The following is a 19,841-nucleotide window of genomic DNA, read 5'->3' on the forward strand; positions in this document are numbered from 1 at the left end:
AAGTTTCAGTTTTCAACCACCAACTTCGGCGTCGTAACATGTTCGCAAAGGCTCCAATGGATGCTAAATTCCAAATAAGATCCAAAAACTTCCCTGGACACATGTAAAACTCAAAAAGTGAACCAAGGTCATCAAAAGTCAATGACCTTGGTCTGACCTGAGCTTGACACCCACCATAACGCATGGAACCAACATCATATTTGCACGCTTGAAACCACGAAAAGACTGTAAACGCGCGGCTAATGCGAGCCGACATACGTCGAATCGTGATTCTGGCCAAACATGGTCTCGGAAAAGGAGTCACAGGTCAAAGGTCATTTGGTCAGGGTCATGACATTTTCAAAGCAGCTGTGAAAGTGATCAACTCAAGGGTACTAAAACTTTCGGTCGCAATCTGCCGCTTTTATGCGAGTTATTCGCGGAAAAATAGAGGAGTTCCATCTGAATTTCCTAACAAGTGCGACGGTAAAAGTTGTCCTAGGTAACTATGGATAACTTGCCAAAGCAATCATCATTTTCATGACCTTCAGGTAAACGAAAATGCTATGACCACGAAAAACGGCTCCCTATTCCAAAGTGTATTTGTTGCCACACTCCTCAAACACACATATCCACATATAGAGCACACGCACATACAAACAGAAAAACAACAGAGATACTCGTAGTTCTTGCATTGTTAGCATGAGTGACGTACAGCCCACCGCTAAAGTAATGTAGGGTTTTACCAATCTCAACGGTTGGCTTTGACTGGCGATTGTTTAATGCGGAGTGATCGAAAAGAAGATGTCAATAGCTAAAGTTGCAGCTGCAAGGGTGACGATACATATAAGCTACATTCAAAGTTTCATTATAGTCTGGTTAATCGTTCCTAAGCTTCAGAAGCAGAACATACCCATGACTGAAACCGCACATTACTTCTGCTGTGGACTGCACATACCTGACTAGCCTCGATAGCACATTCAACGTGGCGTAGATACTATTTTGCAATTCATCATTGCAATACTGCCGTTCATTCTGACACTTAGCGACTTAGTAGCGAGTACGATCTAACCAGTTTGTTAGGTAATGCGAAATCTAATAGACAATATTCTCCTACTCCTATACATGCTCTTTTTTACTAAAGCACAGTCACAAGGCTGCTCGCAGCAACTGCGATGCCTGTTCGGAGTCAGAGTCGAGATGGGAGTCGGAGTCGGAACAACGCCCATGCCCCTCTGAATCCTTGCGTACGACACATCGTGCTTGATCAATAGGTACGTTTGATTTACGTGGGTTCTTCAAAGCACCGGGTACTTGCATTCCTTCAGCGATAACTGCTGATTTCCTTCTCTTGCGCCAATATAACAATGCTACATGTCTCAAACTATTGTAAAAGAAAACATAATATATTTGTTAATGTATATTGTATATGATTCCTAATGGCTTCATCAGAGTCGCTTTTAGTTTTTTGTGACGCATCATATTTTCCCATGACTTTTTGAGACGTCATAAAATCTGTCTCGGGCTATTGTTCTGTGACATCATAAAAAAAATGCTCGGGACTACCTATTGATGCCCACGACTAGAGTTTTCTTGACATCATCACATTATACTTAATTATTGTTGACGTCAACAATTGATGACACCAAGTCCTGTCCCTGACTATCATTGACGTCATCATATTTTCTACTGTTTATCAATGACGTCATATTTGTTCCGGCTGAGTCTGGCGCACTATTCCGGCCGTGGCGTCTCTGGTTGGATCAGGCGACTCACTGTTCCTGCCGAAACAGAAAGGGAGATCAAAATCAGATATCAGAAGATAAGAGATGAGAAGAAGATGAGAAATCAGAGGGTTCAAAATGATAGTGACCTTGTTATAGCGCATGACGCTAATTGATAAGCTTCCGATATTGGAGCTCACTTTCTGTGGAAACGGACGCGATTATTGTATTGGCAATTCTTACTTTTTACGCCCTCAAACTCGTCCTATTCACCAGTTTTATTTCAATTTCGTGCTTCTCAGGGCCAGATGATATCATCAGCACTATAACATTCAGCTCTTGTCCTAAACACTTATTCAATCTTATTTTGGCTTTGAATTGTATTAATCCCTTTAACACGCGCAGTGGAAGGGGGGGGGGGCGGATTTCGCCCACCCCTCCTGTTTTTCGCCAATAACTCGCGTCGCAAACATAATATTAATGTGAAATTTCGGCTACCTGCCCAGAATTGAATTGCGGATCTTCTCGTGCAAGAAATAAGAAAATCGGTTCACAACTTTTCTAGTAATAGCGGTCTAAAGTCAAACATCCTGCCGCCGCGCGGCGGCGCGGCGGCGCGGCGGCCGGCGCTAGCCGTTACGCGCCGCCTGAATTGTAGACTGTGCCGGGGCGGGACGGTTCCTTCTTTACATCGCGCTCCTTACCGCTGATTACATTAGCTTCGCGTCAAATTCGGTGAGAAGACTGAGAAATGTACAGGCAATCATATGGTCAAAGAACTTTGAAAATCGGCCGGTAATAATTTGAGTTATGAGTGTGTAAACACAAAATTGTGATTGCCGCGTTTCCCGCGTCGGCCGATCCCGCTTCAGCCGGCGACATCTTACACTTAGCAGGCTTCTAACTGCCATATTTATTGTTGGATTATCTAGAAATTCACCATACATACTCACAATTGTTTGTTCTTTCGTATAGTGAAAGAAAAAAGAAAATCGGCCGGTAATTTTTTGAGTTATCGGCGTGTAAACGCAAAAAAGTCGCTAATATGGCAGATTTGACCACATTTGACCTCATTTGACCTTGAAGATATTGACCTAGGGTCATGAAATTCACACACAACAGAGTTCCCCACGGCCCCCACCTACCCTCCAAATTTCGTCTTTCTAGCTCCAGTGGGAGCTGAGATCTTAGGGGGGGCGACATCCGCCCCCCCCCTTCCACTGGGCGTAGTACTCGCAACCCTTCCACTGCGCGTGTTAACCCGGCAGTTGCTGGGGTATTTCGCCACCCACCGTTTGCTGGGGGGGGGGGCGTTAAACGCCCCCAGCCGATAACTCGAGAACCAATAGGCGCAGCGAAACGCACGAGGCGGCAAACGAAAGAACGCTACGAGACGCTTCAGATGAGTACTTTAGAGTTGAATTTTGAGGTCACAGGTCGGGTCAAGGTCAGGTTAAACACCTGAAATCGGGCTTTCAGTAGCATGGACTTCAGGACTTCGCAATGGGCGCCTCTCGTCATAAACTCTGTCAAAACGGTGCAACATCCATCATATAAGGCCTACAAGAGTGTCAGCTCCATGTAGGGGAAGTTGGGGGAACGCCGAATACTTTTTTTCTGACGCCCGTAGCACGCAAGGTAGACAACATAAGCTATTCTTGTTGGCGGCATTCGAGAGGCCAGTCTTTTGCCTTTCAAACATACCAGGCGCATTTGATGAATTCGCATACCGTTAAGCGCACAAACTAAAAATATCAAAGAAGTGACTTTTTCGGCGTTGCCCCGGACTGCGGGGAAAGCCGAAAATGGGAGAAATGATCTACGGGAATGCCGAAATTGATGTTTTGCTATTTTATCTCAAATTTTATCCAGAATTCGTCAAAGCTGACACGCGTTTTAAGAGCTTGAGGACGCTTGGTGCACACTGGAAGTTATAATTGTGTGATATAATAAGAAAAGGCCAGGTAAATCATTCCTTATGGTAACAGGCTGTTGTGTCGGTTAAAAGTGTAATTTGTGTGACTAAAAATACGCGTTGCTATTCTACGGTAAAGTTAAAGTTCGGTAAAGTTCACGTAGCATGCTTTAACACGCGTAAATGCACGTTTTCGGCATTACCCCAGCCAGCCATACTTTCATTTGCAGGCCCATAACTTTTCAACGTGCTGTATAAATTTCAAATAGGCAGCACACTTATGCAAAGACGTGCTGAAGATTACTTGACCGAATTGGCCAGACAAACGGTAGCATAATGAGTAGGAAATGCAGCTTCGAAGACGCATGTAGTACAAAGGAAACGTACCTTGAAAACGCTCTTGGCGCCCTCACAGCCGAAGTATTCCGAATGACAACTGGTAACAAACATGCGATAATTGGTAGTCACTTAAGCTTCAGAGCATCACTGACAGGTGTCATCCATGTCGTACGGTTTTCGAAATATCTCGAATTTCGGCTTTGCCCCAACCCCGGCATTGCCCCAACTTCCCCTAGGGGTCAGTAAAGCATAGGTCAGGGTCAAGGTCAGGTCAACCGGTTAAGCACATATCCCCGAAAATCAAAACTGATATTCGCAGCCTGTGACACATGTTTGATGGGTAATTTGGGGCGTAGAACACGATGGTGACATTCATTTTATCATATGTGTACGTGTTTGGCTCAAAAAGTTCAATTTAAGAAATGCATGTATCATGGTCGTGAAGTAGTCACGAGAAATTGCCAAGAATCAGTTCAAGATTTTGGAAAATGCGGAACGATAATCAATAATCGAAGATAGCCATTTGATTGTTCATGGTATTGGCAGTCTAATGGCGTTTACGGCATGTCTGTATGTCTATTCTGTGATTTTATATGATTTTTTGAACATATGCCGTTTTTGGCCGAAAACTCAGAAATCATGACGTCACTAAAACCTCGATATCTCAAAAATTTCCCGACCGATGTTTTTGAAACTTTGTCACAATACACTTCAATCAATTTCCTACAGGTACTCAAAATTTGGCGTGCCTGCGGCGTGCCGTTTTTATGCTATGGCCCGACGAAAAAAGTGGGGGCGTTTAACCCGGCACCGCCTGGGCTATTTCCGTACCCACGACAGCCTGGGGGGGGGGGTCGGATCCGACCCCCCCCCCTGTTATCTCGAGAACCAATGGTCGTATCGAGCCCCGCGAGGCGGCGTTCGAAAGGTCTCTACGAGACCTTCCCAAAGCACTCTAAAGATTTTAAGATTGAGGTCAACTTTCGGGTCAAGGTCAGGTCAAAGGTCAAATTCAGGGGTTTTGCATGAATCGGCTTACGGACAGCGGAATCGATAGCTGCTGCTCGAAACTCACCAAAAATGACCTCAAAGGCCTAGTGAAGGTACCATGTGCGTATAGGGGTCATACTAGGTACAGGTCAAGGTCAGGTCAGGTCACGAAAGGTCACGGTTTTCAATTTCTGCTACATGGGCGTGCGACACATGTTTTATGGCTTATTTTTCAAGCCGAATCCGATGGTAGGTAATGGTTATATGTGACCCCAAGTCACTGTGCTGGTGATAAGTGTGCATTGAAAGCATAAAAAATCGTTTATACTATACATAACTAAACGAGGGCTAAGAAAAAAAGGTCAATTTTTCAACTTTTTATTTTTGACACAAAAATGCACTTTTCTAGACGAGCTTTGTCCCAGGAATCTAGTGGTGCCATTTGTTTTCACATGCGATGTTCAGAAGTGCCTCTAATTCACGAAAATGCTTATGACGTCACCATGCCCTATGCATGTTGGAGCTATTTTTTACAATTTGGGGGTCAAAAATCAAGATAGAAAGTTGAAATTTTGGGCATCTAATGTTCAAATAGAGTTCTACAACATATATTCCGGTTTTTTGGAAATTCCCAAAATTTTGGATTTTATTAGCTGTTTTCCAAAAAATATAGTTTTTTGAATTTTTAGGGGTGAAAAACGCATTTTATGGAAAATCCGAGATAGCCATTTTAAAGAACTCGTTGAGCTGTGTCTTTTGATGTCCTTAATTTGCCATTTGCTTCAAACCCTGATTTTTGGCGATTTTTTAAACATTTACCACTTTTTGACTAAAAACGCCATGTAGTTACATCACTAAAATCGATATATCTCAAAAATTTTTAAAAATTGTTTCTTAAAAATTGCACAGGAGGCGTCAAATTGATGGGGAAGAAGATATGTCAAGTTTCAAGTAGATAGCGAAAGTGGTTCATGAGTTATTCAAGAAAAACGGAGGGGGGGTCGGATCCGACCCCCCCTCAGGCGGTCGCGGGTTAACGCCCCCCCCCCCCAGCAACTCGCGGGTTAATAGACTTATTATAGCTATACTATCTCAGCATCTTTAAATCAGTCTTATTGCAGCATATTCCGATACCAGCATTATTTTTCATCGTTCCTGTTTCAGCGTTATCCTTACCGATCTCGTATATTTGTTGAAAACACACACGTACCGCTCTTCGAAGTCGTCTCCCTCCAGGAGACACGTTCGGTCTCTCCGTCGGGATCCTCTCCATTCCAGATAGGCCAAGAGGACCTGTTCAGCGGCACAGATGAACAGCAGGGCACCTGGAGGGGGGGGGGAGGGGTGTCAATAGCAGAGACTACTCCATATCAGAGACTGCTTCATAGCAGAGCCTACTCTATATCAGAGACTACCCCTCCATATCAGATACTACTATATATCAGAGACTACTACTACATATCAGAGACTGTTCCATATCAGAGAGTACTCCACTGCAGAGAGTACTCCATATCAGAGAGTACTCCATATCAGAAACTACTACAGAGCATAGACTTCTCTATTTCAGTGATACAGTAGTCTATATGTAGTAACGCAGTAGTGATACAATAGTTCTTGTCAATAGACTTTGTGTATGTTAGACTCTTTTGGTTTAGCCGTAGCGAGACCATTTCATAGCCGAAATGATGGTAGGAATAGGAGACACTGTCAATAGGCACTATCAATAGGTAGGCATGCCGTAAGGTGAGGTGAGTTGGTACGAATTTACATTTTCCGGCCTTCCTCTGTAAGTGGAACATTTTTCAAATAGCATGTAAATTGCAAAAATGCTGCTCTGTGAGATTATCCATATTTGTCTGCCATGGTGTAGCTTGTATTTTCCGTTTGCACAATAATTTCAGCTTTACTAGCGTTTTTACACATTTTCTATAACACGCATATCTATACGCATAACAAAGTCATACAATAAATATGCTACTGTCAGCAAAATTGAAATATGTATGTCGTAGTTCACACACATTTCACCAAGCCAAGCACTGGATACATTTCCCCACCCCTTTTTCCCTCGTTTTCCCCATTTCCCGTGATTTTTCATATTCCCGTGTTTTCCCCATTTTCCCTCGTTTTTCCCCATTTTCCCGTGTTTTTCCTCGTCTCACCTGCCATTGCCGTGAGCCACATCCGGTGCTGTGACGTCATCAGTACAAGTAGAGCGAGGAGAGAGTAGAGGATGGCCCTCGTTCCGTCCCGCAGAGTGGCGAGAAGAGACCAGGGTAGAGGGGCGGGGGACGACCAGCTGAGGGAGAGAGGAGTTAGAGAGAGAGAGTGAGAGAGAGAGAGAGAGAGAGAGAGAGAGAGAGAGCGAGAGAGAGAGAGAGAGAGAGCGAGAGAGAGAGAGAGAGAGAGAGAGAGAGAGAGAGAGAGAGAGAGAGAGAGAGAGAGAGAGAGAGAGAGAGAGAGAGAGAGAGAGAGAGAGAGAGAGAGAGAGAGAGAGAGAGAGAGAGAGAGAGAGAGAGAGAGAGAGATTGCAGTGAGAGATATTTCCAATCGAACGGATATTGTATTCGTTTCCGACTCTCAGCCTGACTTTCAATCGTTGTAAATATGTCGTGGAAACCCCATGATCAGACGTTTATCGGACATTGATGGACGTGGTTTATCTAGTTACTATCATAAATGAGAAATTAATATCGCTGGAAGTGAAATTGCGCCCTCCAGTGTCAGGCTGATTATATTAGGCTCGCTTTGAGACAACAATCGCTGTCAATAATGCTGGAAACGTTGTAGATAACATATTATTTCATAAGATTATTTCGTATTCCATTGCGTTTATGGCAGGTGTTCAGGCGAATGTAAATATCTTTGGAATGATATGGAATACCACGTCAAAAGATCATTTGAGTCAGTCGCTGTTACCTCAGCCTGGCGTGAAAGCAGGCCTCCGGTACCGAGGTGACCTCCAGGGCGCAGACGACGACAAATGAGCCTCTGGAACATGGTGAGACAGTATGAGACATAGTGAGACATGGTGAGACATGGTGACACACAGTGAGACATAGTGAGACATGGTGAGACATAGTGAGACACAGTGAGACATTATTATGTCTCCTTGGTCTCACTAAGTCTCTAAGACAAGTCACTAAGACAAAGTGAGACTTTTTGTGACACTGAACTATGGCGAGACAAGATGAGGCATAACGAGACTTAGAACCCTCGCCGGCCGAGGGGGGGGGGCGGGTGCCGCCCCCCCCCCATAGGGTTTTTTCGCGATAGCTCCGAACACGCTGGCGATAGAGAGCTGAAACTTGGCATACCTGACCTTTGATCCAAGCCGCATCTTTTGACACCAACCGCATTTTTGGGTCAGGTCAGGTCACTGACCTATGACGTCATAAGTGAACCTCTGCACGGTCTTCAGATGTCGCAACTTTGCAACGCCCTCACTGCCAGAGGAGATGTCACAGGGAAATGAAACTTGCAGGATCTAGTATCCATTATGAGTCTCACAACTTGTATATCTCGGATTTTTCCTAAAGGTCATATGAGGTCAGGTCATTTTCGTGACCTCACCATTATAAGTCAATGGGGAAAAATTAAAACTGCTATTCTGGCGCCGGGAACGATCTCCAACTATCTCAAGCACACAGAATCGTGATTTGATGCACTCCCGGCAAGGTTAGATGCGTCACTTTTGCAATGTTAACCTTGCGTGACGTCATTTATGACGTCATCAAGGTCATATTAGTTTTTCGTCAATAACTCTTGATCAAATTGAGCTAGCGAGTCGGGAAAGCCACCAATGGACTCGGGAAGCCCTGCCGAATCGAATGATATGCGACATGACCCCTTTCGACCAACTTCGTGACCTGGGAGTGCTGACCTGACCTTGACCTGAGGTCAACACCCCAAGTTGACCTGACCCGGACAAAAAGTATATCATTCGACGCGCCTGAGCGAGGCGAACATGATGCTGCCAAAATCGCGGCTCTGCGGCCGTTTTTTGCGAAGTTATTCACCAAAAACTGAACCGTACCCTGGGGCACTTGACCTGACCTCAGAGGTCACCGGTTGACCTAGGACCTTAAAATCGGGTACCAATCTCTGCGTCTCGTAACGGCGCACACGCTCGTTTTTTCCGCGACGCGCTAGCTCCACCAGGGGCGAAACGGCGAGGGGGGGGGTCGTACCCGCCCCCCCCCCCTCGGCCGGCGCGTATGTAGAAATTAGAAAACCAATAGGTCCGGCGAGGGTTAATGGGAGTTTTTGTGACACTGATCTATGGCAAGATATGATGAGATATTGTGAGACATGGTGAGACTTTGTGAGACATTTTGCGACACTGATCTGTGGCGAGACGTGAATTGACATGTTGAGACATGATGAGACAGATTGAGACATTTTAAGACACACTCAGACATAGTGAGGCATTGCACTATGGCGAGACACAGTACACAGTCAGACACAGTCAGACACAGACAGACACTGAACTATGGCGAGACACAGTGAGAAACAAGACGAGATCCGCCTAATGCTCAACAGCCATAATCTCGACATCCTGTGTCTGACGGAGACATTCTTGTCGTCGGACATCAGCGACGGCCTCCTACTGTTCCCGGGGTACCGTGTGTACCGACGCGACCGTGCCGTGCCGCGACGGGGCCGCACACAGGTGCGAGGCGGCGGCATTGTCGTGCTGGTGAGAAGCGACATCGGCGCGTGCGAGCTGGACGTATCGCCGCCCGGTGACGGCCGAGTCGAGCTCCTCTGGCTGGGTGTGGCGTCGCGGGGTCGGTCGGCGTCGGTCGGGACCGTATATCGGCCGCCGGACGGCGCGGTGTCCAGTGACGTTGATGAAATCAGAAGGCAGCTCGAACTAATGATGGTGAGAAAGGGACCATTATTCTTACTCGGAGATGTGAACTTTGATGTTTGCTGCAGCAGCAAGCCTGGTGTAGTAAGCTACTTGCGTATGCTCAGTGACCTGAATCTTCATCAACTCATCGACAAGCCAACTCGCCCGGGAGCGTCCGGCCCCGGAACCGCTATCGACCACATCATCCCAGACACTGCCGGCCTCCAGCGGTGCGCGTCGGTGATACCGGCGCACGTCAGCGACCACGACCTGGTGATGCTGGACGCGCCTCTACCGCGAGCTCGGCGACCACCGCGCACGGCCACCGTCAGGTCGCTCCGTAACGTGGACTATGACGGGTTGCGATTGGACCTTCTAATGGCGAACTGGGAGCCGGTGTACCGAGCGACATGTGCTGATACCAAATACGACGCTTTCCTGACTGTGTGGAATGCGTACATTGACCAGCACTGTCCGCTCAAGACCGTGCGATTCCGCCACCAAGGCTGCCCATGGCTGACCTCTAACGACAGTTTGCTGGAACTACAGGCACAGAGGGACGCCGCCAGGCGTCAGCGTGACCGGCGTCACGACGAAGACTCCGAGCGGGAATACAAGCGCCTGCATGCTGAGTTCAAGCATCAGCTGGCCCTGGCTCGTCGAGACTTTTTCACGATGCCATCTCGATCCGGCAACCCTAAGGAGACGTGGAACAACTTGCGAAAGTTCGCACTCAGGGCGGGAGCTACCGATGATCAGGCAGCTAGCGAGATTCGCCCAGACGACTTCAACACGTTCTTCGCTCGTGTCGGTTCCCGCGTGGCTGAGGAGCTAAGAGCGACTGGATTTGAGCCAGTGCGTCCACGGCCACCGATTGTGTGTAGCTCAGCTTTCCGTGTGCACGTCGTGACACTGCCGGAGTTGAGCTCTGCCTTGCGGCGACTGAGTAGCAGTAGAGCGGCCGGAAGCGACGGTGTAACTGTGCAGCTTTTACGCGAGTGTTTCGAAGTAGTGGGTCCTATTGTGCTACATGTCATTAACCACTCGCTTTCAACCGGTGTCGTGCCCTCTCTATGGAAACATGCCACGGTGGTTCCGATCTATAAGTCAGGAGACAAAACGTTGCCAGCCAACTTTCGGCCAGTCAGTGTTCTAAATGTAATCTCAAAACTAGCCGAGAAGATTGTAAATTTGCAAATTTTGAGCTATCTAAATAGTAACAACATTCCTACCCAGTTCGCCTATCGCCCTGCCCACTCGACGGAGGATGCTGCGCTCTGTCTAGCCAGCCGTATAGCTCACAACACCGATCGTGGCATGGTCACATCGGTGACGTCACTGGACCTCAGTAAGGCGTTCGATTGTGTCCAGCGTGGTGCACTGATGTCCAAGCTAGGATGGTATGGGATATCGACCCATTGGCTGGGGAGCTATTTCGCGAATCGGACCCAGACCGTGAAGGGGGGAACCAGCATCGAGGAGGTGCCGTTTGGTGTGGTCCAAGGCGGAACTTTGGGTTTCACCATGTTCAACCTGTTCATGAATGACCTTGTGGCCATATTCAGTTCGGCTGGCTATCTAGTTATGCGGACGACAGCCAGCTAGTGCATTGTGCTGGACCTGATGATGTGACGCAGCTCAAACGTCACATAGAGTCCGACTTAGTTCAACTGTCTCGGTGGTTTCGCTGTAACGGGCTCAAAGTAAATCCCACCAAGACCGAGTTCCTGCTGGCTGGAACCCCAGCAAACACCGCAAGCGTATCAGATTTAGTAGTGAACTTTGATGGTGTGTCACTTCAACACTCTGAAAGCATCAAGATCTTAGGTGTCCAATTCGACTGTCACTTAAACTGGGAAAAACAGGTTAGCTCAGTGGCACAGAAGTGTAGTGGTGCTATTGTTTCTATTCGGAAATTGAATTTACCTCTGGAGACAACCAAAAAGTTGATTCAGGCGCTGGTGTTCCCCACACTCATGTACTGTCTTCCTGTTTGGGCCCCCAAATCAAAGACTCTCAGGAAACGGATCGAGAAGGTGTTAAATTTCGCAGTCAGAACTGTCACAGGGCTCCGTAAATTTGACCGCGTCACGGAAGCCCGAATGGAGCTAGGCTGGCCTACGTTCGACGCGATGATCGATCTGCGCGATGTGCAGCGAATCTATCATGTAATGCGGCAGAGGGACGCATCTCGGCAGCTGAGGGCACTCGTTGAGACTCGGTCACAGGTATCGCTGAGACCGACGCGCTCCACCGCTGATGATACTATGCTACAAATCCCTAGGTGTCGTCTGCAGTGCACAAAAATGTCGTTCCCTCACCGAGCCATTGCGACTTGGAACCGCCTGCCACCGGATGTGAGGCAGTCGAGGGCGGCCAAGTTCAAGCGAAGCATACGCAGTTGTTTGGCGTCCAAATGATCCCGATAGGTATGTCAGTGTGGCTATCTGCTCGCTTCATATTTTAACTTACTTTGATTGTGCTTGACGCTGGAGTGTAAGTGCCTGTGTGGTTTCTCCAAAGATAAGCAATACATACATACATACATACAAACACTGAGACATGGTGAGAAATGGTGATCGGTGAGACACCGAGCCGCGCTGATTGTTTGACAGGTGACGAACTAACACAAATATATTCGAGTATTTGGAAAGAGACAGCTAAACGTGTTATAGACGGGAAAGCAGTGAATCGCATACATTTTGCTTCAAGTAAAATTGCTCCAATTGCAGCGTTTTCTAAGACGTTGTTTGTCAGCTAATTATCCCGATACTGCTCACCATTCAAATTCGCATTTGCTGTTATTACAGTAACGCATATCAACGCCATAAGATATAAGATAAACATAATTTTCCTCTCTCCCACTCTGATAAGGGACAGTACTTTTCATACTCACAGTGTAGCAATGGCGGCCCACCGGTGGTTGTAAGCCATGTCGACACCAACACCAAGCAGAACTGAAAAGGAAAGCCGTAAAAAATACCAATAAATCATCGTGACAATCACATCAAATTTCAAAAAGATATCAGTGGCGAGTTCCATCAACAGGAAAAAATCGCTGGCTGCTGGAGTTTTTGACTAAAGTCGTCCCTGAATTTCGCCATCTAGACGAAGAAAAGTCCACTGATGTGAATATTAATGTCAGACAGAGTGACTTATGTTTTCACTTCAGCCGTTTCCCTTTTCACGCTATTAGTTGAGGTTGAGGGAGAATTTCTGAAATAAAAATACCGGGAGCCGACTATTTTTCTGTTGGTAAAACTGGCCTCTGGTTTTGATCCATTTTAGATTATTCATCATTCAGTGCTTTGATCATTAGAGGCAATAATCAGGTAGTAAAAGAAGGTACTATGGACTGATTCAATCAAACCACCCAATACAATGCATTTTCCTGTTGGGAAAGTGGAATCAATATTTAGTATCTGCCGGAAACATAAATAATTGTGCGTTTTATGAGTCAAGGAATGTACTCTGTAAAGTCGTTTGACATATTCAAGATATGCTTAGCTTTCAGGTAGTGACTCGTCTTTTATTTCAAAACGTTTAATGTATTGCTTACACTTGCACCTTTTAGTGGTTACAAAATGGATCTGCATAGAAAAAGATCATAAGCATGTCTCAATGACTATCCTTGTCTTACTATCCATAAAACGGTGGTTTAGGCAATGCATTTTAAAACGCTGAGGAGCTGTTTTTCTGGCTTCATCTATGGCCCAATCTATGCAAAACATTGGACGCAGTCGTGTTCTGAATTTCCAGCGATGCTATGTATGTCTGAGACTACCAGCGCTGACGAGCTGTTTCTAATAAAATGAGGGAGAAAATATATCCGCCTGAGACATACTGACTCGACTTCTTCTCCGTGAGCCAGAGCAGACTGCATCTGGATGATACGACCTTGACATCTGGGATTTCAAAGAAGGGATTTTGGAAAATTTAATCATTAAAATTGGAATAACCGTGCCTGTTTTACTGGCGTGCAAACTATGTGTTGTTACGTACTTTGTAAGACATATGTTTCAAACGACCTTACGTTAGAATGCAACTTTAGTTTATGGTTCTTGTGTGGTAAACTTTGAAACGTGTTGTAAAGCATTACAAATGTTTTACCAAGAATAAAAAGCGAGTTACTGACTCCTTACTTAATGCCAGGGATGTTATTTACAAGTTAAATATTCATAAGCCTGTTATATGCAATTTCATTGCTTGTTAAAGTTTGTAAAGCTGTTTACAATATCACATCAAAGGAAACAGTTTGCTTTGCATAATAAAGTTTGATAATAAATTGCTGAATAGATGCATGTTTCAAATACCACTGCATAAACCAAATAACGATGCATTTCAATATGAGTGCAAGCTTTCGTTTCAAAATGAAAATATGTTAAAGAACCAACAAGTTTCAGCCAATATGCATTTCAGAGCTATTGAAGCTACTTCCCTTTTCATTGCTTTGGCCCCAGTCTACTGTCGAAAAACTAGCAAACCGATTCGCGTCGATCCTTAGCAGTTTGGCTTTAGTTTTTGCATTTGGCTTAACATCAACGGGCACAGCCGACCCGAATACAAATGAAGCGGTGATAATGTCCCCACATTTTTTTAGCTTAACAGAAATGTGTGCACCTTTTTTATTTTTAATCAAGATGAAACGAATATTTTCTTAACCCGGCAGTTGCTGGGGTATTTCGCCACCCACCGTTTGCTGGGGGGGGGGGCGTTAAACGCCCCCAGCCGATAACTCGAGAACCAATAGGCGCAGCGAAACAACCGAGGCGGCAAACGAAAGAGCGCGACGAGACGCTTCAGATGAGTACTTTAAAGTTGAATTTTGAGGTCACAGGTCGGGTCAAGGTCAGGTCAAACACCTGAAATCGGGCTTTCAGTAGCATGGACTTCAGGACTTCGCAATGGGCGCCTCTCGTCATAAACTCTGTCAAAAGGGTGCACAATCCATCATATAAGGCCTACAAGAGTGTCAGCTCCATGTAGGGGTCAGTCAAGCATAGGTCAAGGTCAAGGTCAGGTCAACCGAGTAGGCACATATCCCCGAAAATCAAAACTGATATTCGCAGCCTGTGACACATGTTTTATATGTAATTTGGGGCGTAGAACACGATGGTGACATTCATTTTATCATATGTGTACGTGTTTGGCTCAAAAAGTTCAACTTAAGAAATGCATGTATCATGGTCGTTAAGTAGTCACGAGAAATTGCCAAGATTCAGCTCAAGATTATGGAAAAATGCGGAACGATAATCAATAATCGAAGATAGCCATTTGATTGATCATGGTATTGGCAGTCTAATGGCGTTTACGGCATGTCTGTATGTCTATTCTGTGATTTTATATGATTTTTTTTTTAACATGTGCCGTTTTTGGTCGAAAACTCAGAAATCATGACGTCACTAAAACCTTGATATCTCAAAAATTTTCTGACCGATTTTTTTGAACCTTTGTTACAATAAACTTCAACCAATTCCCTACAGGTACCCAAAATTTGGCGCGCCTGCGGCGCGCCGTTTTTATGCTATGACCCGGCGAAAAAAGTGGGGCGTTTAACCCTCGCCCTGGCAGGGGGGGGGGTCGATGCGACCCCCCTAAGGTTTTTCGAAGATAGCGTAAAAACGGCAGCGCGCAGCGCCGCCAAATTTGGCACAGCCTATGGGGCAACTTTTTTGCATATGACCTGAAAATTTCAGGTCCGGGTGATCTTGGGTCAGGTCACCAGGTCAGAAAAACCGGTACAAGGTCATGGTCAAATTTCAATTTTCTTTTTGCACCTGTCCAACTCACAGTTTTGGACCGATTTCCTTCAAACTTTCAGGATGTGCTACGTTCACCGAGTTGTATAACATATAGTTCGGGTTTTTGAGGTCACTGACCTGAGGTCAGTTAGAGGTCATTACGTCGTAATGTTAACCCGGCACCGCCTGGGCTATTTCCGTACCCACGACAGCCTGGGGGGGGGTCGGATCCGACCCCCCCCCCCTGTTATCTCGAGAACCAATGGTCGTATCGAGCCCCGCGAGGCGGCGTTCGAAAGGTCTCTACGAGACCTTCCCAAAGCACTCTTAAGATTTTAAGATTGAGGTCAACTTTCGGGTCAAGGTCAGGTCAAAGGTCAAATTCAGGGGTTTTGCATGATTAGGCTTACAGACAGCGGAATCGATAGCTGCTGCTCGAAACTCACCAAAAATGACCTCAAAGGCCTAGTGAAGGTACCATGTACGTATAGGGGTCATACGAAGTACGGGTCAAGGTCAGGTCAGGTCACGAAAGGTCACGGTTTTCAATTTCTGCTACATGGGCGTGTGACACATGTTTTATGACTTATTTTTCACGTCGAATCCGATTATAATGGTTATATGTGACCCCAAGTCACTGTGCTGGTGATAAGTGTGCATTGAAAGCATAAAAAATCGTTTATACCATACATAACTAAACGAGGGCTAAGAAAAAAGTCAATTTTTCAACTTTTTATTTTTGACATAAAAATGCACTTTTCTAGACGAGCTTTGTCCCAGGAATCTAGTGGTGCCATTTGTTTTCACATGCAATGTTCAGAAGTGCCTCTAATTCACGAAAATGCTTATGACGTCACCATGCCCTATGCATGTTGGAGCTATTTTTTACAATTTGGGGGTCAAAAATCAAGATAGAAAGTTGAAATTTGGGGCATCTAATGTTCTAATAGAGCTCTACAACATATATTCCGGTTTTTTGGAAATTCCCAAAATTTTGGATTTTATTAGCTGTTTTCCAAAAAATATAGTTTTTTGAATTTTTAGGGGTGAAAAACGCATTTTATGGAAAATCCGAGATAGCCATTTTAAAGAACTCGTTGAGCTGCGTCTTTTCATGTCCTTAATTTGCAATTTGCTTTAAACCCTGATTTTTGGCGATTTTTTAAACATTTACCACTTTTTGACTAAAAACGCCATGTAGTTACATCACTAAAATCGATATATCTCAAAAATTTCTGGAATTTTTTCTTAAAAATTGCACAGGAGACGTCAAATTGATGGGACAGAAGGTATGCCAAGTTTCAAGTAGATAGCGAAAGCGGTTCATGAGTTATTTAAGAAAAACGGAGGGGGGGGGGGGTCGGATCCGACCCCCCCCCCCCAGGCGGTCGCGGGTTAAGCCTATGGGAAAATACTAAATTCGATAAATACTGGAGATATCCGCTTCTTTCTATCACTTTTGTGCTTTGAAACCACAGTACTTATCAGCAGGTCACTTGGTGCTTCTTTGTTTGGTGTACTTATCCATGGGTCAGGTCAAATGAGGTCAACTGATGTCAAATGACGTTTTTGCCAATAACTTGGCACCTAATGACGCTAGAGCTTAAAAATGGTATCATTGTGTTCCTAGTGATCAGCCGAATCGAATGATATGCGATATGATGCAATTTGATCAACTTGAACTTAATTTATTAATTTAAGTTTACTTAAAATTTCAGAAAAAAAAATTTTAAGTACACTTAAGCAAGCTAAAAAGTATATCATTCGACGCGCCTTGACGTGCTGAGTTCACTGGTGCTTTTCTTTTTGCTCTATCTTGATTAGATCAAAAGTTATAAGCGAAAAACTTTTGACCTGTTTTTAGCGAAATTTTTACATTTATACCCCCCCCCCAAAACCCCCCTAAATATTAACCTAGAGCAACCAAATTTGCACAGGGGTGAGAACCCCAGGGGGCCCACCTACCTACCAAATTTGGTGTTTCTAGGTGCCATAGGTGTCAATCGCGAGGGGGGTCGCATCGACCCCCCCCCCCCTGCCAGGCCGTGTTATGAAAAATGCCCTGCCAGGGCGAGGGTTAACGCCCCCCCCCCAGCAACTCGCGGGTCAACCGATATTGTCAAAACTAAAAGGTGACTGATTGCATCAACCACATCAACATTATCACGATCTTCACCAAACCCACTACAAAACCCTGAAAAAAACTCCGATCAAGGTAAAATTCGTTCAACCACATCTGATTGAAGGCTTCTGAACCATGACAACAATACATCCCCTCCATCATAATCACGACACGCTATTTTGTTCCGGCGGCGGACACTCTCGCTCCGCCGCCCTGAGTGCTCAGTGGAGGAGCGGCCGCCCAGGTGAGGCCTCCATCCTCGGCGCTGAGATAGGTATGGGAGACCTTGTTGAACATCGCCGAGGGTCGTGAAGTAATCCTGCAGTGGGTTCCTGCCCAAGTTTCTGCCTACTGCGGGATCGAGGGAAATGAGAGCGCTGACGACCTGGCGAAACCAGGGGCCGCCCTGCCCTCGGACGCCCGCTCGCTGACCCGGGTGGTTCATTGTGCGGCCTCGCGTCAAATGGTGCGACAACTGGTCCGAGTTACCATTCAAGTCACTTCTAGCTAGCACGCTGCCACTCCCCATCCCCGGAGAGGATCGGGAGGACACCGACCGTGAGGATGCCGTTTCGGTGCACCTGATGAGGGCGGGCCCTGGGCACTTACTGGTCCCGCTCGCTTCAGTAAGTGCACCGAATCGGCTGTCTCCCCTCTGCGGCGTGCCAGCAGTGCCCGGACAAGCGGTGCCCGTCGCGTTTTGCGCCGAGTGCCGAGAAGGCTGATGTGCTGGAGCACGTGCTGCTCCGCTGCCCAGCCCTCGCTGGCGCCCATGCCAGCCTCGAACACACCGCTCCGCCGATTTTTGTGGCCCTGAATCTTCTGGCCTGAACCTTGTTCCACGGCACGATACAGTGCGCTACACGTGTTGTGGTATTGGATCAACTAGTTGATTCAGACGTTCAAACATGGGAGAGCGTTCAAGGCTCCGGGACGCTCTGTCTGGTTGATATAGCCTTAGTCGGTAGATGTGCACACGTGCTTTAAATATAAGTGGCTTATTTTTGGCACAAATAGGCACCCAACTTTCGGCGCAAATCGTGCAGAAACTTATGCGCAAAATCCCTTGCGCCGAATTTCAGCGCATGAGGGCCTCACGGGCGTCCGGCGTATTGCAAGGGTGTTTTCCAGTCTGGTGGGGACAGGCCGGAATGATGAACAGAATCAATAGGGGCAATCCAGCTTAACAAAAAGTGATATTATTGTCCTTTTCTGCACTTTCGTATGATGTTCTCTTGAGGCATATTGCTTCCTAAATTGATGGGTTGTAGTGTTCCTTTGGTTATATGAAGCTCCTTTGAAGTGTTCCTTTGGTTTGGTCCTTTGGTGATGGGTTGTAGTGTTCCTTTGGTTATATGAAGCTCCTTTATGAAGCTTCCTTTGGCTCATATGAAGCAGGGATTTCGCATTCATTACATCATGGTGTACCTATAATAATTGCGGAAATTGCCATTATGCAATGCTGTACTTCAAGATTTGTTGACGAGATTCACTCTCCTCAAGAGTTGTGAAACTTGAAATATAATTACGAGCGCCCTTAAAGCTGCTTTTCTCTCGTTTATTTCACCTATTTCACTACGTCGGCTTCAAACAGTAGCCGACACCCTTTCATCGCCCGGATACTTTCGGTTTCGGTGTTTCGATTGGAAACGCCCATGGAGGCGTGCACCGTAAATATTGGTCAGTTGTATACGTTGCAGATGCTGCGATGCGCTTTTTTGTGTGAGTAACATGAACATTCTAGCGAACATTAAATCTGCATCCGTGAGACATTAAAGAGTCATTGTGTTTGAAATTTTTCATACATATGAGATGCTGCGCATTGGTGACCTAATTGTGCAATCAATGTCAGCTGAAGTTCTAGAATCGTCATAAAATCTTGAATTGTTCGTATTTTAGCGCTTGAAGGCGTGGAATTGGTGACAAACCCATGGTGACAAATTGTTGGCCTCCAACTCCCAATGGTGACACACCGAGGATGTTTCCCAGCCCTGCTCCTAACCCGCATGCAGCTCGGGCGATCAATCTCCGGTAAGGATTGATGGCCACCGAGACTGTTTTTCCGTGGCCAAAGCCGCGTCTTTCAGGGCCGGTAGCGCAAAACAGCTCATGTTTATGAAAATCGGTGGGTTCACTAGAAACGTTTCCATATATAGAATATATACAATCGTTTCTGTAT

The 19,841-nt window shown here is 46.0% G+C and overlaps 1 protein-coding gene across 1 annotated transcript in view; it reads right to left on the bottom strand.

Moving 5' to 3' along the window:
- Positions 1–937: 937 nt before the first annotated feature.
- LOC122372836 overlaps positions 938–19,841 on the bottom strand; it is a 20,246-nt gene continuing 1,342 nt past the window's right edge. Inside the window, exons 3-7 of the mRNA XM_043350439.1 lie at positions 12,696–12,756; positions 7,864–7,935; positions 7,107–7,243; positions 6,158–6,272; positions 938–1,760 (exon numbers count right to left, since the gene is read on the bottom strand). Coding sequence (XP_043206374.1) covers positions 1,685–1,760; positions 6,158–6,272; positions 7,107–7,243; positions 7,864–7,935; positions 12,696–12,756 — 461 coding nt within the window. The 3' untranslated portion in view covers positions 938–1,684. The remainder of the gene's footprint in view (positions 1,761–6,157; positions 6,273–7,106; positions 7,244–7,863; positions 7,936–12,695; positions 12,757–19,841) is intronic.

Source organism: Amphibalanus amphitrite, unplaced genomic scaffold (assembly GCF_019059575.1).
Source record: "Amphibalanus amphitrite isolate SeventyFive unplaced genomic scaffold, NRLGWU_Aamphi_draft 001406F_arrow, whole genome shotgun sequence".
NCBI classification, from domain to species: domain Eukaryota; kingdom Metazoa; phylum Arthropoda; class Thecostraca; order Balanomorpha; family Balanidae; genus Amphibalanus; species Amphibalanus amphitrite.